The 25,066-nt window shown below is 44.4% G+C and overlaps 1 protein-coding gene across 2 annotated transcripts in view; it reads right to left on the reverse strand.

The window, feature by feature from the left end:
* The window catches only part of klhl4 (kelch-like family member 4), a 56,166-nt gene that overhangs the window by 12,819 nt on the left and 18,281 nt on the right, over positions 1-25,066 (reverse strand). For both annotated transcript variants that reach the window (XM_052066486.1, XM_052066496.1), the window contains 3 exons: positions 7,964-8,131; positions 7,024-7,160; positions 6,393-6,589 (listed from right to left, as the gene is read on the reverse strand). In XM_052066486.1, coding sequence (XP_051922446.1) covers positions 6,393-6,589; positions 7,024-7,160; positions 7,964-8,131 — 502 coding nt within the window. The remainder of the gene's footprint in view (positions 1-6,392; positions 6,590-7,023; positions 7,161-7,963; positions 8,132-25,066) is intronic.

Genomic DNA, 25,066 nt, shown 5'->3' on the forward strand with positions numbered 1-25,066 from the left:
TGACCTTGCTGTTACAATACTTTTGGAAGGGGCTGTAACACAATGATTTCAATAAATAAATAAATAAACTTAGAACGAATAAATAGATTGCTCTTGTTTTACATAAAAGGTATAAGTGAGAGAGGGGAGTCTACTTTATTTACTGGTACCTAAAATAAATGTATGTATTTTATGTATCTAATCATGAATTGGGGAATGTGTGCATATTGTTCAGAATTTTCTCAATAGGTGCGGTTGCATTGGAAAAGCTAGATATTATATTTAACACAATTAGTGTAAAATATCTGAGAGAGACTCAGAGTGGACAATAATGCATAGTACAAACTACCAACTGATAAATGACATCAAAGAATGGTTTGCTCACCTGGTTCTTTTTGAATAGATATATCGGAAAGCAGGGAATAAAATACATCACAAAGCATGGAGTAAGAAAATTTGGATCAATTGACTCATGTAAACGATTTTAGCAGTCTTCTATAAATTACCTTAAAGTGATATTTGAGCAAAGGTGCAAGTATTTTAAGTTAAGATTCTTAACAGAAAAAAATGGGGTAGAGGTTCAAAATTCAAATCACCTTGTTGAAAAGTCCTTCAATAAAAGTAGCTGACATTTGCTGTAAGTATCAAAAGTACTTTTCTGGCATCTAATGTACTTAAGGGATGGTGGATGACGAGTTCATACATCCGCCTTACAGTGCAGAGGTTATGGATTTGATTCCGGGCCTCGGTTCTCCTGTGTGGAGTTTGCATATTCTCCCTTTGCCTGCAGGGGTTTTCTCTGGATACTCTGGTTTCCTAAACATGCATGAGAAGGGTAATGGAACACTAAATTATTCCTAGATGTGATTGTGAGTGTGAGTGTGAATGATTGTTTGTCTTTGCGTGTCCTGCGATCGGCTGGCAACCCATTCAGGGTGTACCCGCCGTCTATTGCCGTTGACATCAGGGATAGGCTGCACCATGCCCGCAACTTAGTGAAAGATTTCTTTATTTAGTTTATTTTGGTGGTGAAAGGAACAGTGTGGAACATTTTTTTCACAGTTTATTATTTTAAAAAAATAAACAATTGATTTCAAAAATATATATTTTTTTTTCCATCACATCAACCTACTTTTTTAATGTAAATTTATTTGAAGTAGGGAGGGCTGCCATGTTTCGCTGACATCTTTCTGCTACGGATAAATGAAGGAGACAAACTTAGCATGTGTAACAAATGCAACGCACATACTTCGTCACTTGATGACATTAAGGATGACATGTTGTCTGCACCTTCAAAACAATACGGTGGTCTTTGGCTTTGAGAAGTGTGGTCTCTCTTACGGCACCATAGAGCTTCAAGAGGCTTCAAAATACATGCGTTTCTAGCTTAGATAGTTGCATTATGTTTGTCCATCACTAGAGGGCACTGAATTCTACACATTAAATACGATAAGATAAGATATCTTTTATTTGTCCCACACAGGGGAAATTTACAGCCTCCAGCACCAAGAATGTGGGTAGAAAGAAGAAAGAAGAAAAACAAACACAGTTCAATTAAGTGCAATATGAATACAAAATGGATAAATCGCAGTGCTATTTACAATTGTTTTTCACATCATTTAATTATTATTATTATTGTTGTTATTTTTCTTCAGCAGCCTGACAGCAGTCGGTAGGAAAGAGCGTCGGTATCTCTCCTTCTTGCAGCGCGGGTGTAACAGACATTCTACCTTTAAGTAAAACATTTCAGTGATGGCTAACGAGTGTTAACTCGCACAAGTTAGCTTCACCAGCATATTAACCATTTGACTAGATAAGCTCATTAAAGCTCATTAACTGAAAGAATATCACGACTTCTCTCAACGACTGAAAGTTAACATCAATGAAATAAGTCAACCAAGTGATATTCCACTTTTGATGTGAAAAGATGCAGTGCAGGGTGGTCTATTTTTGTCACAAAATACACTTAGGGGAGCCTGCGATCCGTGAAGTGCTGTTTTGCCCATGAAACACAACCCCATGAACAACACTGGAAAATTGAAATTTCGATCTAATGCACAAAATGATCAGAGAGCAACTTTTGCCCGGTGTCTGAGCAGCTTCATTCTCCATTATCGAGTGCAGCTCCAATCGTTATGGACATAAGAGCCATACCCGCCGCCGGCCAGTGCCGGGGACTCAGATCCTCCCAAGGGCAGTTAAGCTCATCTCCTGCCTCTGGCTTGTTAAAAATAGTTATTGTCACCAGCGTGGCTGTCTCATCTCAAACTGTTTAATCAGTCTATGTCTCGGTACTGTTCACAAACATGACATGCTTGTCTTCACTGTGTATCAACTGCCTGCACATGAGGATCAACAAAATATTGTCCAAAAAAAATTGTGGAAAACCACGCCAGTGTATACTTGGCTATCTTTTACTTCTCGACCCCTTGCAAATTTTTGCAATGCATTTTGGCATAGTTTGTCTTTCTGTCCGACTCGTTGTCCAGCGTGCGTCTATTACCCACCAGTAAATTACACATTAAGTCTCATTGGAGTCACCAAGGACGTACACGTGTGTTGAAAATGTTACCATAAAAGTGAAATATATCCTTACAGAGGTTTATTTTTTCAAAGCTAAACTAATTAATTACTACTAGACTTAATGATGCCATAATTTTAAGGAAAAAAAACATGACGGTAAAGAGGCCGGCAGGTGTGTGACATTATGCTGTACAAACATAAATAATTCGCCAAGTCATTTTGGCTATCATCTGATGCTTCGCTCTTAGATTCCATTATTTTTTTTTGTGTCAAAACAGGAATGTATAGACTTTCTCTTTTTGCGCTGCGGCTCAGGCGTAATGTCTGAGTTAATGGACGACTTTTTCAAATTCTATTTCGTAGTAATGAGAAACAAAAAATGGCTAGGAGAAATTTATAGGAGTAAAACTATACATGTAAATTAGAAAACGCTGTGCAAAAATGAAAGTTGTGAGAAATATTAATAGCCAAGAAGTACAGATGCATGAAAAATGCATTATTTGTCACTTGGTGACATTAGAAGATTCCTGTTAAGTGGAGTAAACAACTTCTTGTATGTTCTTGGGTACTATATTTTTAAAGTATCGTACCTGGTTGGATAATGTCCTTCAGACATGCCGTTCTACTTAAATCTGGTTTCATGCCCATATATGATTTATGAGAGGCAATCTTAATCACCTGTCAGATGCAACTATTTTTGCCTCAACTGTATTCAACCAATTTGGCCTATCTTTGGCTCTGTTGTTTTGTTCACCTTGATATTTGTCCTTAGCCTCTTAGTCTACATGGCCAACCTGCAAGGATGCCCGAGGAGCTGCTTGACACTGAGCTGTCAACCAGAAACTCTGGCAGAATTACAGCAAGAGTGAAAATAACCTGTCTATTGCTCACTCTCATTGGGAAGCATTGTTTGGTGGCAAGAAGGGGTACTTAATATATGTATTTAGCTTCAAAATGCAAAACAGATCAGAATTCACTTTAGGCATTTACATTTTAGTTTTGTCATCTTGTATTTATGCATGCAAAGTCTTTGACATTTATACTTTGTATTAAGGCACAGGAAATACGATTCCAGATAAGCAATGCAAAAGGTACCGTGACAACCCTCTATTTCAACACCAACACGCAACACCAAACTGACGTTAAATTACGGCGAGTGAAATAACAATGTATATTGAATGTTGTGTTCTTTAACAAAATGCTCCATTGAAAAGTTGATATCCTGTGCCTACCTTTATATGTCAAGGCAAGTGTTTGTGATTAAGTATGGAATCTCACACGCGCACAGACACACACACCCACACCGACACACACACACACACAACTGAAAATCACTTTCACTCACTAACCACGTTTGTCACCAGGGGTGATTCTCAAACAGTTATACTGAGGAGGCCAATATATGGCAACCTGCTTCTAGGTAATGTAATTCAACCTTACCACAACACAAAAGCAAACAAGCCCGCAATAGTAGCTTTTTATAACAAATTTCTATGCTCACATGTTGTGGGTTTCTCAAAGATGTTTTTGTCTATAGTTCAAAATGAAGAGAAGATTGGATGAGAACTACATTTTTGCACCAGAAATGTGAATAACAATCAGGAAAACATTAAGACAGAGTCAAACGACGAAACTGAAACTATTTGTGACACAGAACAGGACAGACGGACAGAGATAGACAGATGAAGGAAGATCCTGAGAAGCGCGAGAGTGAGACACAAGCAGTGTACAGGGAATATATCTTCAGTTTTGTGACACTGAGAAGAAAAAAAATTGCGTTCTTGATGTATGTGCGCTACTCTAAGAGGTATTCATAAGAGGTATTCGTAAGAGGTATTCATGACCTCTTAGTATTGTCATGAATACTATATATTAGTATTAGTAATTAGTATTACTATATATTAGTATTGTCAGTATTCGTAAGAGGTATTCATTACATTAAAATTATGATGAAATTAAAATCTAAATGCCGTTAATATGTAATGCATATCAGATGTCAAGCACTGGCTACTTTGTGGCGAGGCTTGAGACTGCAATGAAATATTGTATACAAAAAAATAAAATAAAAACACAATAAACAGCATGAATAAATACAGTGAAACAAATGAGACAATTGTTTGTCTCTTCATTTTGAACCACAGATCAAAAAGCAATAGAGAAGGAAGACACAACATTTCAGCAGTAGCGTATATACTAGGGATGTGAATCTCAGCACTGAGGACGATTCGATACACATCACGATCCACTGCCAGCGATGCGATACTTAAACGATACATGGAATTTTCTGGCGATACGATGCGATACGTTTCACCGTCGTCACGATGCGATACGATTCGATACACATTAAGTTCAAATCAATGCGATCCGATACGATACAATGCAATTTGTTGCGATATTGTGCAATTAAACATGATGCAAATAAGCAAAGAAAAAAAGCTTTTAAAAAGATGGAATTCAGTATGGTATTACAAAAAGGATACCACTTTATTCCTTATAAAGAGTAGAACTTGTAAAACAACTTATTTAAGCCCTTTCACAATTGGGTTTTGTGCAAAGAAAATGTAAACAATTTGGCACCTATAGTGTAAACACAGACTATTCTCACTGAGTGTCTTATATGAAATATAATAATAATATATATATATGTATATGAATCTATTGTGCAAGATGTCCACTGTAAGTGCAACTCTTTGCGCACTGTTCAGCGACACAGTAATCTCACTTCTCACTTTGTTGTACATATCGGGAATATGTTTGTAAGTGAACACAGACCTGTCTGGTATTTTATACCTGGGTTCCAAAACGTGCACGAGCTGTCTGAAACCCTCGTTGTCCACCACGCTAAGGCTGGAGGTCTTTGCATATGAAATAAGCAGTGGCCTTAGTTATAGCCATTGCGCGGTCACAGTGAGTTGCAAGGGGACTCCCAAAATAAGAGGCAATTTTTTTCTGATCCTGACCTGGTTTACCAAGAGTTTCTCCGGTGTCTGACGAGGAACTGGGCGGGGAAGCGGGAGGGAAACTGGTGCCATCGGTTTAAGTGGGTCTGCATATTTGTGGTGCTGCCGTTGTATGGCTTCTTAGTGCGACATTCCTTGCAAATTACGGAGGTTTTATCAAGCTTTCCGTCTTTCTTTTCGAAGCCGTAGTATTTCCAAACATAAGATTTGAATGTTGCGGCTGCATTAAATATAGTAGTTTCCTTGCTGCTGCGTGCGCTAACTTCCATAATGTTTCGCTAGTTGTCTACTACTACTGGACTGTATGTGACGCACGGCTACCGTCCGTATTCAACACAAAACGCAAAGCAATGATGGTGCATTCATTGCGCCTAGGAAAGGGCAGATAGGTGACGTTTAACATGAATAAAACGGCGCTTGAATCCGATTTTACCGATACCCATCAATGCATCGTGATGAATCGCGATTTCACCCGTCAATCGCGTCGTACCCAGTGAATGAGCCGATGCACTCGGATCGCGCACGTGCGCATCGATGTATCGATTAATATCGATTATTTTCCACACCCTTAGTATATACATAACATTTATTGAAACTGACCACTCTCTCAAAATGGATTTATTTCACGTTATGTTCATTACTGTGGTCGTAATTACAAGTGGTTTAGAACTGCGCTGTTTCATACTGAGAGCTGTTTCTTTAAGATGTTCACACAATAGCTACACGAAAGATAAATTCTTTCGTGTTCTTAAAACCGCTGCAAACCGTAACCACGATAGTATCCATTCCATCAATGAATAGCTGTCAATCAAAACTGAGCCATATTATTATCATCGCACCGGTAATGGCAAAGTCAATAGAATTTGCATTAAAAGCTATGGTGTTGGAGAATTGGCCATTTCATTCTTGTATTTCTCCATGTTTGCCTACCATGGTGTAGTTGTGAGCCACATTAAGAAGGTCCACGCAGCCCTGGGCGTCAGCAAAGGAGCGTATTCCCAGGCAGTTGGAGGGATGAAGCTGCTTCATCAGAAAGTTGCAGCAAACTTGGATGACTTGTGAGAGCTGCAAGAGGCAAGCTGCCGCAAATAAACTCTCGATGGTCTCTTCTTTCAACTCAAGGACACCTGCAATGTCAGAGTGCGCAAGCTATATTTTTTATGCAACGACCAAATGTAGCTGCGCCGGCAAAAACTGTAATGGTGTCACTCATAATTTCTGCCACCCCACCATCGAATAGATAAAAATGAGCATAAATCCTTTTCCTCTATGATAACATTCATTGACGTAATAAAAACCAAACTACTTTTTTTTAATCCCCATCGTAAAAAGCGGAAACAAATTATCATAACACTCTGTTTTTAATTTTAGGTATTTACAATGCAGCGAAAAAAGGAAATGCTTTGTCACATACAGAAGGGGAATTGTGCGATTAAGGAACATGAAGTCATGAGGGTGGCCGGTCGTTCACTTCAGTGATTGATCCATTTTAATCACGGTCGCGTTCCAGAGGTCTCCTAACGACTTGCAAGCGCTTGTGAATATCTTTATGAGCACTCACCAGTGTAGGCAAAATGAACCAGGGAGGTGAGGGCATCTGGATCCACCCCCTCCATCTTGATCTCCTCCTGTTTGGCCTCCTTCACATCACTTGTGAACATTGCAGCAAAGTAGTCGGAGACGGCGCTCAGAACAAGTCTGATGCAGAGACAATTCAAGTAAGATCGGCGCGGCACATACTGTGTACATACAGGCATCGTGACTGAATGGTGTTCGTGCGTTCAAACATGATTATTATGCAATGTAGCACTGTGTGGTTTTGAAACTATGTGTGTTCACTCTGATGGATTAAAAATGCAAAAGCGGTGATGAATTGATTTTAGGTGTGTGGAAGAGATTGGAGTGCAAGCGCTACGGTAGAAATGGACAGCTGTTCTTCATTAAAATAAGCGCAAAGAGAAGCACGAAAGCATTTTCCTGCCAAAGATGTTTCATTCTTCTCCCCCAGTCTCCTTAATTTGAGTATGGAGCTGGAACCGTACAGTCACTTTACCAGGTGCACCTGAATAAGTTAACGTGATCCAGCAAAAAGCACGGTATTCATCATTCATATTTGTCTGCTCACTTTGGCTTGATGCTATGAGAGAATGCTTCATGGTTTTTCCCGCTTTCTTCCGGCCACATAATGACATGCTTGCGATTTGGATCCCAGTACGCGTCTGCGTCTCAAAAGTAACATGTCGATGTGAGAGGGTAGAGATGTAATTAGATCACAGCAGTGAGTTTTATTTGTTTGCGGAGTAGTGAACAATGTGTTTGCTCATCTGTAGGCTCAACTGTCTCCAAAGGATTATTTGATTTGATTTGAATTTTTTGCTCAACGAGGAAACCCGGTAAGACCAGGGAGAAGCCAAACACTCACCCTGGAAATCTTAATGAAGTTTGTGCATTTCACATCAAATGTAATGAAATAGTAAATCAAATTCGTGAGGAGCGCTGACCTGTGAGCTGGTATCCTGTGATCACCTGCTATGAGAAGCACATCGCACAGTTGCTTATGCTGCAGGTAGCTTTCCATCTTTCGGAAGGTCTGCTCAGCATGATTTCTGGCCTGGAAGAATTCGTCAGAGGAGTTGCTGTTCATTCTGATGAATGCGCTCAGAGCTAACCTGGAGAAGACAAGATGCAAAAGGACTGCCATTATGGACTCTTAACTTCATGTTTTCTTTCAGTCCTTTTGTTTCTTCTTGAAAGTTACACCTTGAACTATTTGCCAGATAACGGACAGAATAACCAGGCACACACATTGACACCATTTAATATTTATTCCGAATCTTGAATCAACCTAACATGCATGTTTTTTTATGGGAGGAATTGGAATGCCCGGAGAAAACCCACTCAAACTCAGGGAATTCGGTACATGGAAACTGCGCACTGGAAGCCCTAAATTGAGGTTCAAACCCAAAACCTCAATTATGCGAGCAGATGTGTTAACCCACTAGTCCTCTGTGCTGCCCACTGACTTGACATCATCTCCTAAAAGTTTCAAGAATTGAATTTCAATTTCAAAGTATCAAGTGCCTACAAAAAAATGTCTATGTGTACATGAATCCCGCATCAAATCTTTTGAAACCAGGTTGTAGAATTCATTTGATAGCCACAGTAACGAACGTTCCTCTTTCTCCATTGTCTCGTGTCCTTTGCGATCCAAAGCAAAAAGAGGCAAGCATAAGAATGATGGGAGGAGGACCATCGAGCTTATTCAAACACGTGACACTCAAAACTCAGCTGTCCTCTATGGTGCTTCTGCGTCATTCCAAGTTAAAAATGAAGTGGTTGTGGACTAAACTCCGTGAATAAGTGGATAACTAAGTAGCTGAGTCCGGTGGGACAACCAGCACCACAATCCACAGCTTCCCTTTCAGAACAGGCCTGTGTTTATCTGTGCGCATACAAAAGCGTGCCAATCACACGGAGACTTAACAAGCGAAGACGCCTGTTCATTGCGGCATTGTGAGAAAGCCGCATCCCCGCCTCCACAGGCTGCGAGATTACACTCTGTTTCACCAGCATCCCAGCATATCCCTCTGACGCTTGCTGAACAATGCAATCGGGTCACTCCGTGCCCTTCACAAAGCTGCTCCATTCTGACATTTGGGCTTGTTTATTTCGCAGCACAAAAAAAGAACCACATAATGTCACAGAAGGATTTCACTGTCATCAGCACAGTGGCTGTGCTGTGTAAAGACTGATAATTCTTGAGAGAAACAAAATCTTTGCTATTTAAGTCCACACTTTCTAAGTCATGCAGAGGGTCGCTGGATGGGATTCGGAGTCCTGTGAAAAAAAGTGTCACTTTGGCCCCCTCCACGTCAATGATGCATCTAGAAATCCACACCTTTATCCAGAGCTGCAACAAAATGTCTTGCATGCACAAGTGCCTACATGCCTTACATGCACAAAATCTTGTGTAAACTCGCGATACATTAATCCAAGCTAACTAAGCAGTATTCAAAGCTGATCATTCTCAAAGCTTATTTGATGAGCATATTACTTTGAGCACTTACCATATACTGTATAAGATAAGATATCCTTTATTCGTCCCACACTGGGGAAATTGGAGACATTGAAATAGAATGACTGCTTCCCTGATTTGTCGAATGGAGGGGCGGTCGCTTATGTGAACGTTATGATAAACAGAAGAAATAACAAGTGTCTGACTTTCCTTTTTGAATTGTTTGTTCGAAGTCATGAAAATCTGTCTGTGGAACTTTCTAACATTGGTCTCCAGTCCCACCAGGTCAGTCTTTGTGCTACACGGTGTGTTTAAGTGCAAAGCATGATACATAGTGCTGTCGTGATAATTCCCGAATGACTGTTTCATCTTGGATGGGAACACCAAACAAGACGGAATGACAAAGGGGCTATAAAACGGAGGCGCACTCCCTTTGTATTGGCTCTAAGGCCTGCTAAAAAGGATTTTCCATGCGTGCTCATCTCCCTGACACTAATTGCGTTGGTCTCACATTCCAGAGGATGGTAAATTTCTCAGTGGTGTATATTTCGTTTGCAGTGTGTGGAAGAGTGGGCGGAATCATCAAAGGTATACAGCCTGATTTTATTGAGGCATTAAGGCATCACAACACCCGTCTCAGTGAAAGGACTGTGGCCCGCTGCAATACATCGCAGATAACAAACCAATTGACTCAGAGTCAAAGACGCTATCGGGGCCTGGAGAGGTCTGTCCTGCAAAAGCCACAGTTCACTTGAGGCAATATAAATTATTCTAATTAAGTCAAATGTTTCAGCAGTTTCCAAAACTTTCAGAGAGTAAGTACTGCTTGACTTTAAAGCAAAATGTGTACACCAGATAGCTGACACAAGCAAATGATCCATTCATCCATCCATATCTGAATCGTTTTATCCTTACGAGGATGGCGGGCATGCTGGAGTTGACTTCGGGCAGTAGGTGGGGTACACCCAGAACTGGTTGCCAGCCAATCGAAGGGCACACAGAGACGGAACAACCATACGCGCTCATTCACATCTAGGGACAATTTAGAGTGTCCAATGAACCTGCCACGCATGTTTTTGGAATGTGGGAGGAAACCCGAATACCCGAAAAAAACCAATGCAGGTAGGCCGGGGCCCAGAGTCAAACCTATGACCTCTGCACTGTGAGGTGGGCGTGCTAACCAGTCGACCACTGTGCTGCCAGCAAATAATCAGTGATATTTGTTTTTGTTATTGTTGTTATGAACAATGACACCATAATTATCCACTTAGAATGTAGAGGTAAGTTGAGCTACATTGCAGTTATCTAAAATGCTATACTATACGTGCATTTTTTGCTTGACATATTGTGCAATATTTTCGAGTTTGTTGTCATTGACATTACATTGTTTAGCTCCATGAGATGGTCACAAAATTAAACAACCATTCTACGCTCGAAATTCTACACTAATGCAAAAAGTCTGGACCTCTGGAGGTAGTTTGCATGGCTTTCAACCGTCTTTCCATCTTTTCTCCTTCATCAAAAACCTCTTCTTAGGCTTCATGCTACTGCCATGTGGTCTGTGTGAAGCTTTATTAACTGATGACGCACATCCAGGCATTTTATAATCCGCTTATCCTCACGAGGGTCGCGGGCGTTCTAGAGCCTATCCCAGCCGTCTTCGGGCAGTCGGCGGGGGACACCCTGAAGTGGTCGCCAGCCAATCGCAAGTCACACATAAATGAACAACCATTCGCGCTCACAATCACACCTTACAAACACACCATTTAAAATGTTCCATTAGCCTGCCGTGCATGTTTCTGGAATATGATAGGAGACCAGAGTACCCGGACAAAACCCATGCAGGTGAACATGCTAACTCCACACAGGAAGGCCGGGGCTGGATTCAAAGCCACGACCTCTGCGCTTCTGAGGTGGACGTGCAAACCCAGGGGTGTCCAAACTCGGTCCTAGCGGGCCGCTGTCCTGCCTGTTTTCCAGCTCTCCCAGGAGCAACACACCTGATTCAGATGATCAGCTCATCAGCCAGCTCTGAAGCAGCATGAGAACAATTCTGATGATTTGAATCAGGTGCGTTGCAACTGGGAGAGATGAAAAACAGGCAGGACAGCGGCCCTCCAGGCCTGGAGCTGGACATCACTGTGCTAACTAGTCGAACACCATGGCACACAGCAATATCTCATCTTTAGAGAACAGATTAAAATAATCACGTCATTGCTGTGCAGTAACAGTCAAACTGTTCCTCATATTGGATGATTCATCCCATATTAGACCTGCTGGGTAAAGAAATATGAATATGAATCAGTCGTGTTACAGGGGATATCAGTGAAGCATCAGCTGCTTCCTCGGCAAGAAAGTCAAGCCATGGTTATTTGCCATTGAGGGCTTCTAGACAGATGATTGGGTTGAGCTTTCAAAAGCCTCATGCAGTTTTATACTCTATATACATTTCACAAGCTACTTCCACCTCAGTGGATTGGCCGTCATGCATGATGTGGGGTGGCGGGAAATACTGTAGTACAAACACTGTGTGTGTATTAATGAGATTCAAACTTAGAGGCTGCAGCGACGAATACTGAGAAATGGTCTTTTCTGTTTTGTCAGGATTTTTTGAGTTAAAATTGCACTGGAACTTTTCTACATTTCTAACATGTAAGTAGTGAACAAAATATAACTTGATTACTTGGTATAAACATGCTTTCACAAACTAACATTTACCATATATACTTATTTTCCAAAGTGTGAGTAAAAATATTTTCTCAAATGTAGTTTAGATGTTAATAGAGTTGAATTATTCATTGTACCAGATTTACAGTATAAAAGTGTTGGGTAAGTGTAAATTGAAAGAATCCTTAATGGCTAATGGGCAGTATGTCCATTTCTAGTATCCTAAATTTGGATAACCTTTATGCAAAAATAAATAAATAAACCCCCCCAAAAATAAATGTTAGTGTAAAAATATCATGAATACACTCACTCACAGACAGATGTCAAAGTGCTTCCAGAACCACACAGCAGATTTTTCTCTTTTCAGTAAATCAAAGCAGTGTTAGCTGTCCAAAAGAAGGCTGACGGATCTATTACCCCAAGTGCGCCCAGACTGTGTGAAATGGAAAAATTCAGATTTGAGCAAATGCTGTTCCTACATGCTGTGATGATATTTCCACTATTTGAAATTATCGGTGGTTAACGGTTCGGTGTGGCTGTGAAATCCTGCCATCTGATGCTATTAAATGATGTAAGTGTGCCAGTTGTCAATGTTGGGGGAGTCTTTATGGTGAAAATGTGCCGATTTTTTTTAGAAAGCTTGTCACATATGGTCGTTTTTGATGGTTGACTCTCACTCGTCTGTTATTGTCATTAGTCAACGTCATACTTTGCTTCCTATTACTAATGTGTTCTCATAAGAAATGTATGTGTTTAGGTGGTAATCATTAGATTACCGGTAATCATTGTCGTTCCTCACCAGCATTTAGCAAAAAATGTAAATATTTCTTGCATAAATATGTACACCTTGACACCCTGCGGAGAAAACTCATTTCGGCCACTTGTATCCGGGATCTCGTTCTTTCGGTCACGACCCATAGCTCGTGCTTCTTTAAGGTGAGAAGCTCGGTCATCCGGGAGGGGCTCAGAGTCGAGCCGCTTCTCCTCCACATCGAGAGGAGCCAGATGAGGTGGCTTGGGCATCTGATTCGGATGCCTCCTGAGCGCCTCCCTGGTGAGGTGTTCCGGGCATGTCCCACCGGGAGGAGACCCCGGGGAAGACCCAGGACACGCTGGAGAGACTATGTCACCCAGCTGGCCTGGGAACGTCTCGGGATCCCCCGGGGAGAGCTGGAAGAAGTAGCTAGGGAGAGGGAAGTCTGGGCTTCCCTGCTAAAGCTGTTGCCCCCGCGACCCAGCCCCGGATAAGCGGTAGATGATGGATGGATGGATGGATGGATAAATATGTGCTTTAAATTAAATGAAATCCATGAATTAAAAGTCTTCTGTCTATTTTTTTTAGTTTATTACTGTTATCCATGGCTCAGTGATTCTTTTCAATGCAAATGACTGGAAATGAGTGCCTCAGGATATTGCAGGACTGAGTCACGGTCATTCCTAATAGCATCCATGTAAAATTCATGAAAAGCTGTGTCAGGGATTATTTTCTTTGAATTAGCTCAATTTGCAAGGATGGAAAAAGAACAGACGCTGATTTGTGTCATTACGTGTATGGAGAGAGAGAGTAAGTTGCTGTATCTCTTCTCAGTAGAACCTGATCCTTTATTCAAGATGAGCTTATAATTAAAAAAAATGTTTGGAATCTATTGCAAAAAGATCATGAATGTATCTTATCCACAAAGATATCATTCTGAGATGACAATTTCACTTTTTTAGGTCATTTGCCGCCCTGTAGCATGTGCCACACATGGTCACGCTTGTGGCGATATCAGGCCTTGAACAAATATCTGACTTACTGCTGCTGACATACGAGAGGTGCCGGAATTTCTTTTCCAAGGCGGCGGAGAGGGAATTGAGATATCATTCAAACTAACAACCGCTGATTCCACCCTCTGTTAGTGTTTATGTGCAATAGGGCTATATATGGGTGGGCTATATATTGTGTGCCAACTATGGAGCCAGTTTGGATGAGGACAGGACAAAAAATGTGGCTGCATTAGACACAAGGGTGGACGAAAGTGAGACTGGCTGTGACTTACTCCACTAAGTTCGATTTAGCAACTCTCCACAGGCTGGGAAGAACATCCAAACTCCACATAGGGAGGCCGGAGCTGCAATTGAACCCGGTACCTTTGCACTGTGAAGTCAACGTGCTAACCACTGGACTACCAGGCCGCCATAAACATGTCATGAAGTTGTAAATGTCTGTCTGTGCTTCTGATAGTATTTGGGCCGGCAGACAAGGACTTGTAGGTCTCAAGTGCACATTGACACCACTTCTATCCTGTTCAGGGTCATGGTAAACTGGAATCCAGCACATCGAACTTCAAACTACAGTCAGACAACAATCTGGATTGGTTGCCAGTCAGTCGGCACCAGTGACAGGCATTCATTAATACTCAAATTCACACCACCACTGAGTCGAAGCTGCACCCAAACTGCCTGCACCAAAGACAAGCAAATTTGCCACGACACAATCAGTGATGTTGTTTCTGACTTACCGATGAAGATTCTTTGGTGCCATGTGTAAAGATACACCTAAGATGATACTAACATTTGTTTCATATCCAATATTGAACTATGTTCATGATGGAAGATATACAAGCAATAAAGACATGGTCAGAAGCTAAGGAAATCAGCACATTCAATATTCGTACTGCATACTCCACAATCTTGATTGATTGATTGATTGATTGTTTGATTGATTGATAAGCTCTTGTTATTTACACTGGTCCAAAAATATTTTAGGTCATTAAAAAGGTATGTCGGGAGAGTTCCGATATGACAGCGAGAGGGTAAGCAGCAAACGCGAGGAGCTCCCGGCCGTACGAGCAAAAAACAGAAAAAAACGACAAAAGAACGGAGGCACCGATCCGAACATAGGATAAGATGGATATGAACAAAGCTCTGGCTGGAAAGGGAAAGGAGAAGAAGAAGAAGAGCGAGAAACAGACTGAAAACACGCACAACGAAGGTGAAGGGGGATCGGCGCTGGCGGCTACTGCTAACATAGCATTAGCTTGCGACATTGACAATCAACCTGCCTGGGTGTCGGCATTGCAGGCTAATCTACAGAGCGGACTCGGAGAAATAAGAACCAAAATGGACACGGGACAACACCATTTGGACGGCAAATTGGACAGAATCGCCAAACAAATGGAGGAGATGAAACAAGGACTTGAAAACTTGCGGGAGGAAACTAACAGAAAGCTCGAATCCGTGAACGCTGACATCCGAGTGTATCCATCCATCCATCATCTACCGCTTATCCGGGGCCGGGTCGCGGGGGCAACAGCTTTAGCAGGGAAGCCCAGACTTCCCTCTCCCTAGCCACTTCTTCCAGCTCTCCCCGGGGGATCCCGAGTCGTTCCCAGGCAAGCTGGGTGACATAGTCTCTCCAGCGTGTCCTGGGTCTTCCTCGGGGTCTCCTTCCGGTGGGACATGACCGGAACACATCACCGGGGAGGCGCTCAGGGGGCATCCGAATCAGATGCCCAAGCCACCTCATCTGGCTCCTCTCGATGTGGAGGAGAAGCGGCTCGACTCTGAGCCCCTCCCGGATGACTGGGTTTCTCACCTTATCTCTAAGGGAGAGCCCGGACACCCTCCGGAGAAAACTCATTTTGGCCGCTCGTATCCGGGATCTCGTTCTTTCGGTCACGACCCATAGCTCGTGACCATAGGTGAGGGTTTGGACGTAGATCGACCGGTAAATTGAGAGCTTCGCCCTGTGGCTCAGCTCCTTCTTCACCACGACAGACCGATACAACGTCCGCATCACAGCAGACGCTGCACCGATCCGCCTGTCGATCTCCCGCTCCCTCCTACCCTCACTCGTGAACAAGACCCCAAGATACTTGAACTCCTCCACTTGGGATAAGATCTCCTCCCCGACCCGGAGGGGGCACTCCAACCTTTTCCGACTGAGGACCATGGTTTCAGATTTGGAGGTGCTGATTCTCATCCCAACCGCTTCACACTCGGCTGCGAAACGCTCCAGTGAGAGTTGGAGAGCCCCGTTTGAAGGAGCCAACAGCACCACATCATCTGCAAAAAGCAGGGATGCAATACTGAGGCCCCCAAAACGGACCCCCTCAACGCTTCGGCTGCGCCTAGAAATTCTGTCCATAAAGGTTATGAACAGAATCGGCGACAAAGGGCAGCCTTGGCGGAGTCCTACGCCCACTGGAAACGATTGCGACTTACTGCCGGCAATGCGAACCAAACTCTGACATCGGTGGTATAGTGACCGAACAGCCCGTATCAGGGGGTTCGGTACCCCATACTCACGAAGCACCCTCCACAGAACTCCCCGAGGGACACGGTCAAACGCCTTCTCCAAGTCCACAAAACACATGTAGACTGGTTGGGCGAATTCCCACATACCCTCAAGGACCCTGCTAAGGGTGTAGAGCTGGTCCACTGTTCCACAGCCGGGACGAAAACCACACTGCTCCTCCTCAATCTGAGGCTCGACTTCCTGACGGACCCTCCTCTCCAGCACTCCTCTATTACCTTACCAGGGAGGCTGAGGAGTGTGATCCCTCTGTAGTTGGAACACACCCTCCGGTCCCCCTTTTTAAAAAGAGGGACTACCACCCCGGTCTGCCAATCCAGAGGCACTCTCCCTGTTGACCATGCGATGTTGCAGAGGCGTGTCAACAAGGACAGCCCCACAACATCCAGAGCCTTGAGGAACTCCGGGCGGATCTCATCCACCCCTGGGGCCTTGCCACCGAGGAGCTTTTTAACCACATCGGTGACTTCAACCACAGAGATAGGAGAGCCCACCCCAGAGTCCCCAGGCTCTGCTTCCTCCAAGGAAGGCGTGTTGGTGGAGTTGAGGAGGTCTTCGAAGTACTCTGCCCACCGGTTCACAGCGTCCCGAGTCGAAGTCAGCAGCGCCCCATCCCCGCTGTACACAGTGTTAGTGGTGCACTGCTTCCCCCTCCTGAGACGTCGGATGGTGGACCAGAATTTCCTCGAAGCCATCCGGAAGTCGGCTTCCATGGCCTCACCGAACTCTTCCCACGCTCTGGTTTTTGCCTCGGCGACCACCGAAGCCGCGGTCCGCTTGGCCAGTCGATACCCGTCAGCTGCCTCTGGGGTCCCACAGGCCATAAAGGCTCGATAGGACTCCTTCTTTTCGTCAATGGACGCTACAGCTTCGTGTTTGCTTTCAAAACTTTGCTTGTAGCAGACGTGTGCACATTTTTCAGCATGATGTCTCTGATCCACTGGTGAAAGGACACTTTGATCCTCTCCTCTTTCATCTATAACTGCTTCAGACAACAAAGTGTATGCAGAAAAGTGGTGAAGATTGCACGACTGTCTCTGTCCTATGTGTTGTCTTGTGTTATTTTTTTGTTATTTTGACTTCAAAATGGCGCAGCGAGAGTGGCTGCCTTTCCAGCAGCTCCTATTTTTTTGTTGTTCTACTTCTTCCTTTCATAACTTTGCTGCTGTGAATCTGGAATTTCTCCATTGCGAGACTAATAAAGGTATTCTTCTTCAGCTTGACGGCATCCCTTACTGCTGGTGTCCACCAGCGAGTACGGGGGTTGCCGCCACGACAGGCACCAACCACCTTACGGCCACAACTCAGATTGGCCGCCTCAACAATAGAGGCACGGAACATGGTCCACTCGGGCTCAATGTCCCCCGCCTCCCCCGGAACATGGGAAAAGCTCTGTCGGAGGTGGGAGTTGAAACTCCTTCTGACAGGGGATTCCGCCAGACGCTCCCAACAAACCTTCACTATACGTTTGGGTCTGCCAGGACGGACCGGCATCTTCCCCCACCATCGGAGCCTACTCACCACCAGGTGGTGATCAGTTGACAGCTCCGCCCCTCTCTTCACCCGAGTGTCCAGAACATGCGGCCGCAAATCAGATGATACAACTACAAAGTCGATCATCGAATTGCGGCCTCGGGTGTCCTGGTGCCAAGTGCACATATGGACACCCTTATGCTTGAACAAGGTGTTCGTTATGGACAATCCGTGACGAGCACAGAAGTCCAATAACAAAACACCACTCGGGTTCTGATCGGGGGGGCCGTTCCTCCCAATCACGCCCCTCCAGGTCTCACTGTCATTGCCCACGTGAGCATTGAAGTCCCCCAGCAGAACAAGGGAGTCCCCAGCAGGAGTACTCTCCAGCACACCCTCCAAGGACTCCAAAAAGGGTGGGTATGCTGAGCTGCTGTTTGGTGCATATGCACAAACAACAGTCCACCCACCCGAAGGCGGAGGGAGGCAACCCTCTCGTCCACCGGCGTGAACCCCAATGTACAGGCACTGAGCCGGGGTGCAATGAGTATGCCCACACCTGCTCTGCGCCTCTCACCGTGAGCAACTCCAGAGTGGAAGAGAGTCCAACCCCTCTCGAGAGAACTGGTACCAGAACCCAGGCTGTGTGTGGAGGCAAGTCCGACTATATCCAGTCGGAAATTCTCTGCCTCACACACCAGCTCGGGCTCCTTCCCTGCCAGAGAGGTGACATTCCATTCCCAAGAGCTAGCTTCTGCAGCCGAGGATCGGACCGCCAGGGTCCCCCCCTTTGGCTGCCGCCCAGCTCACATTGCACCCGACCCCTTTGGCCCCTCTCATGGGTGGTGAGCCCATGGGAAGGGGGACCCACGTTGCCTCTTCGGGCTGTGCCCGGACGGGCCCCATGGGTGTAGGCCCGGCCACCAGGCGCCTGCCAACGAGCCCCACCTCCAGGCCTGGCTCCAGAGCGGGGCCCCGGTGACCCGCGTCCGGGCAAGGGAAACCTAGATCCATTTATAGTATTCATCATTGGGGTCTTTGAGCCGTGCTTTGTCTGGCCCCTCACCTAGAACCTGTTTGCCATGGGTGACCCTGCCAGGGGCATAAAGCCCCAGACAACTTAGCTTCTAGGATCATTGGGACACACAAACCCCTCCACCACGGTAAGGTGACGACTCACGGAGGGGCATCCGAGTGTAAAGGAAGGATATTGAGATGCTGGAAGAAAGAGCAGGTGAAGTGGAGGACTGGAGTACAGAGGTACAGGAAATTCTCACTGACTCACTCGAACAACAAAGGAAGCTCCAACAGAAAGTGGCCGACTTGGAAGGGAGGTCGAGGAGGAACAACATCCGAATTTGGGGACTGAAAGAGGGGGTCGAGGGAGATTCCACAATCGACTATGTTGATAAGCTGATCCATAAAGAGCTGGGAATCCCCGAAGATATTCAACTGGAGATACAAAGGGCGCACAGAGCGCTAGCTCCAAAACCAGTATTGAACAAACCACCACGAGCGATGATAGTAAACTTCCTGAGATTCAACATCAAAGAAAACGTACTCAGGAAAGCCTGGCGAACGCCGCTCCAAGTGGAGGGAAACAGAGTGACCTTTGACCATGACTACGCGACAGAAGTGGCGGCTAAACGTCGAGAATATGCTGGACTTAAAAAAATTCTAAAGGAGAAGGGAATTAGGTTCCAATCCCTGATGGACACACTGAGGGTCCACTGGACTGAAGGAGTGAAAATATACAACAGCGCTCAGGAGGCAGCGGAAGCGATGCGGATGAGAGGATGACAGGTGCCGAGCCTTGGTCAAGAGAACCCGACGACACAACAGAGACTGGAGGCAGTGCGCAAGTGGACAAAGACCAAGAGATAATTGCGAGAAAATTTGGATGAGACAAGGAATGAAGGACAAAAGCTACGGAACAAAGAACTCGGACAGGAATGCAGCTGTTCTCAAAGGACTTTTGGAATCTGCATAACTTTTTTTAATTTCCCGGGTTCAACGGTTGGTGAGTAAAGAACAAATTTTGTGTGGGGATGCTGTTAAAAGTTTTCGAAGGGGGGAGCAACTTTGAGTCTAAATAATTAGAAATCAGTCGACTGGCTATGAATGTTCGGGTGTAAACGAAGAGCAATGTAATTTGATTGATGGGTGGGTTTTCTTTTCCCAAAATAATCCAATGAAGTAGGTTAAAGAATGTTTAAAAATATACAAAGCTCCGGCCGGGAGCTCTTGAACTGCATTGTTGGACTTTTGTAGTGAGCTAGGGAGATCAGCACTGGAGATGATCTCTGCCACTAGGGGGGCCCTCTCACTAGGAAAGGCTTTACCCCCCACCCACCAACAGGGGAAAGGGGGTATGAAAAGGGAATCCTTTAATGCCTTGGAAGCTCAATTTTTGATTGATGTTGACAATTTTTTATGTTTTATGGTTATAGTGTTTAGTATGTATGTTGTGATCCGGGACATGGGGGTAAATACAGGATCTTCCAAAAAGATTGATGGTTCAACATAGAGACATTAAGGTGAATGGCATGAACAACCCAGTAAAGAGGGGGAAGGTGTTGACAAAATTAAGAAAGGAGGAGATGCAGGTCATTTTTTTACAAGAAACACACCTGACGCCACGAGAACATGAAAAATTGAAAAGGTATGGGTACACTAATACATACTATAGTTGATTTAATGAATGCCATAGGAGAGGGGTGGCTATATTAATGAAGAACTGAAATTGACAAAGAGATAAAGGATAGAGAAGGGCGGTACATAGTGGTCAAGGGATGATGGAAGGCGAGAAGGTCACATTAATCAATGTATATGCTCCACCAGATAGTGAAAGGAACTTTTTTGAAGACCATTTCAATGTCATAGCTGTCGAAATGGATGGGCTCTTGATATGCGGAGGGGACCTCAATGTGGTGCTAAACCATGACTTAGCACAAGGAAGTCTAGGATACATATAACCAAGTGCATCAACACACAAATAAAACAACTAGGGATAATCGATGTATGGAGGGATACACACGCATTACATAGAGACTACACACATTACTCTCATCCACATGCAACAGACTACTTTTTCGTGAAGATAGAGGATAGACACAGGGTGGAAGACTGCATTGGTGTCACAGATTTGTCAGACCACAGCGCAGTGTATATGACAGTGAAATTGACCAGTAGAAGGAAATCTACAATTTGGAGGTTGAATGTAGTTTTATTGAATGACAACGAATTAATACAAGAAATAACGGGAGATATAGTCAAATATAGGGAAGAAAATGACAATGGAGAAGTTAACCCAAATATTGTGTGGGATGCTCTGAAGACACTAATAAGAGGAAAACTTGTAGCACATGCAATACGGCTTAAAAGGATAAGACAAGAGTCATATGAAAACTTAACAAGACAACTGAAAGAACTTGAAGATCAACATAAAAGGACAAAAAGGTACTTATGAAGGTCACAGACACTAGAAAGGAAGTAGATCGAATATTATTAACGGAGGTGGAAAAAAGAGCACGGTTTGTGAAACAGGTTTACTATGAAGGTGGGTCCAGGGCAAGTAAATTACTGGCACAAAGGTTAAGGGTACAACAAATGTTAAACACAATTCACAAGATTAGGTGCCCCAGAACGAATGAATTATTAAAAGAACCGAAGGAAATAGAGGAAGCATTTCGGCAGTATTATAAGACTTTATATACACAACCGGATGCTGCAGATGAACAGAGTATTGCAACATTTTTAGAGGACCTGGAATTACCATCAATAGGGGGAGAAGATAATGAAACCCTGAACTCTGAAATTACTGCAGAAGAATTGGAGATCGCGATCAGCGGAACGAAAAATTGTAAAGCTGCGGGTAGTGATGGCTTCCCCTCAGAGTTTTACAAGATATTTAGACAGGAATTACGTCCCCTTTTGCTATCGTCACTAAGGTATACCATGAAGGAGGGCAAGATTCCACCGTCATGGAAAGAGGCAATAGTCTCTATGATCCCCAAAGAGGGTAAAAGTAAAGAGTTATGTAGTAGCTACAGGCCAATATCCATACTTAACGTTGATTATAAGATCTATACCTCAATCATATCCAAAAGATTTGAGACTTTCATGCCTGAAATTATAGATAGAGACCAGACGGGTGTTGTCAAAGGTAGACAGGCCCAGGATAATATAAGAAAAACTTTACACTTAGTGGAGGCGATTCGGAAGGCAGGAACGAGTGCAGTGTTGGTGAGCATGGATGCAGAAAAGGCATTCGATAGTGTGCGGTGGGTCTATCTATATAAAGTCATGGAAAAATTCAGCTTCAACGGAGATTCGATTAGAGTTGTACAGACACTGTATAATGGGCCAACTGCAAGAGTGAAAGTGAATGGCAGCTTGACGGACCGAATAACACTTGAAAGGTCGACCAGACAAGGATGTTGCCGCTCACCAACACTATTCAATATCTTCATTGAACCTCTTCATTGAATCACAACATCAAAGGCGTGGAACTGAGTGGCTCAGAACACAAATTGAGCCTGTTTACCGATGATCCGATAGCATACGTAACACAACCGGAAGAGAGCTTCCCTAAACTGATGGAACAATTGGAAGAATCTGAACGTTACTCAGGATATAGACTTAATGTGACAAAAACGCAGAGCCTGGCACTTAACTACACACCATCAAAGTTGATGAAGGGAAAATTCAAAGTAAAATGGGACAGTGAGACGGTCAAATACCTAGGGGTTTTCTTACTTACTTCAAAAATTGTATTTTGCACCTTTTTTGTGTTTTGTGAAGATGTGTGTCATTTTGAGTTTATTGGACCTGTTGCGGACTGTTTTCAGTGGTTTTGGCCATGACATTTATTGGAGGAGCATTTCGGTGCTCTGTGGTTGCACCATTACGGCAGCATGTTTGCAACATCACTGTCTTTGTTGAGGAGAAAGTGAGGACCATTCAATTGTCGCCCCTTGACTGTGATGGTAACGCTTTTTGGTTTCAGACTGAGAAAAACCATTTTACAACAACCCTGCTTTAGTTCAACAGAAAAAGTCTGCACTGTTGGACTGTCTGTGATGGTATAACGGGAGGAGCTGCGACAAGAGGACCGTCATCAACACGGAGCCCGGCAGAGTAGTCGTAGGTAGTGCTTATATTTAATAGCACACCACACAAATTCAAAACACCCTGTGCTGGATGCAGCAAAACGGGCCTGGGATATAATTCAACTTCTTCCATGTTTTAATGAAAGTAACAATGCTTTTTGAATGCTTCATTTTGTGTGTCTCCTGAAAGCTCCAGTTTGGTCTCATCCGTCCAAAGGACATTTCCCCCCTTGCTGCTTTGCAATTTACAGAAATTGTTTCATCAGAGAAATTGCCTCAAAGGTTGTACAGCAAAATGTGTCATGTTAAGGCTTCAATCAAATTGTCCTTTTTTCCCCATTGGTTGATATATATACATATATATAAATTTCCTCGTCTCACCCCCCCTCGGGTGGTGTCCGTCCCTCATTCAGCTCGGGTCCTCTTCCAGAGGCCAGGAAGCTTGAGGGCTCTGCGCAGTATCCTTGCTGTTCCCAGCACTGCACATTTCTGTACTGAGATGTCCGATGTTGTTCCCGGGATCACTCATCTAGTTTGGGGGTCACTGCCCCGAGTGCTCCGACCACCACAGGCACGACTGTCACCTTTACCTTCCAGGCTCTCTCTAGCTCCTCTCTGAGCCCTTGGTATTTCTCGAGGTTCGCGTGTTCCTTCTTTCTGATGTTTCCATCACTTGGGACCGCTACATCCACTACAACGGCTTTCCTCTGCCTTTTATCTATCATCACGATATCTGGTTGGTTCGCCATTACCATCTTGTCAGTCTGGATCTGGAAGTCCCTCAGGATCTTCACTCTGTCATTCTCCACCACCTTCGGAGGTGTTTCCCATTTTGACCTTGGTGTTTCCAGTCCATACTCCACACAGATGTTTCGGTAGACTATGCCAGCCACCTGGTTATGGCGTTCCATGTAGGCTTTCCCTGCCAGCATCTTACACCCTGTAGTTATGTGTTGGATTGTCTCAGGTGCCTCTTTGCACAACCTACACCTTGGGTCTTGTCTGGTGTGGTATATCTGGGCCTCAATGGCTCTGGTGCTCAGGGCCTGCTCCTGGATCCTTCATGATCAGGATCGTTTTCCCTTCGGTTAGCCATCCTGGGTGAGTCCTATCCCTCAGCAGCAGGTTCATTTGTGCTCATGGAGTGCTGTGAGTTTCTCTAGCCAGTAGGTGTGGACCATGTCCTTGGCCTGGTGCTGTCCAGTTCTTCATATCTGAGACTCTTTCTTGTATGTCTGCCACTGTTATGGTAACTGGGTTCTGTTCAGGGAGGTTGCTGTGCTCCTCTCTCAGTGACACCAACCATTGTGCACTGCTGTTATGTGCAACCTCCTTCTCCCATATGCCTTTCCAGTACCTTTCAGTTTCCAGTCTTGGTGGGTCAGCTCTGTTGTTAGGACCCTGCCACTGAGCGTACACTTTCGCAGGTTGTGTTGCGAACAGCCTGTTTATTCGTCTGGCCTCATTCTCTTTCGTGTACCGCTTTAGGCTGCTGGACAAGGCTTGGAGCCTTTGTTTGGCAGTTTCGAGTGCTTCAGGTATGGTCATCAGGATTTACCTCTCGGGTATCTGCCTTTTCATCACACCTCTCTGGGCCTCCGTCAATTGACTCACATCTTTCCGAGCCGCCTTGATCTTAGCCTCAAACCGTCTTTTCCATGGTGGGTAACGTATCTCATGGCTTGCATGGTTGCTCTTATATCCAAGCATCTAAAGGATCACTGATGCTGAAGCATATATCAGCTCATTGGTTTCCGTGATCGTTACGGTCAGGATCGCCCTCAGTGCTACATTCACACTTTCCATGAGACTTTCAGGTGGTACTTCACATAGCCGTTGGTGTCTAGGTTGCCCAGCTTTCATTCTCGCCATGATCTTAGCTTTCAGGTCAGTTGCTGCCTCGCTCAGCATTTCATTCATTGGGACTGGCCTCCCAATCTCATCATCTGCATTCATTGGGGCTTGCCTCCCAATCCCTGGTATGACCTCTTCCTCTGATCTGGCAGCCTGGGGCGCTTCACCATGGATCCTGCGTTGTACC

The sequence above is a fragment of the Hippocampus zosterae genome, chromosome 1 (assembly GCF_025434085.1).
Source record: "Hippocampus zosterae strain Florida chromosome 1, ASM2543408v3, whole genome shotgun sequence".
Taxonomy (NCBI): domain Eukaryota; kingdom Metazoa; phylum Chordata; class Actinopteri; order Syngnathiformes; family Syngnathidae; genus Hippocampus; species Hippocampus zosterae.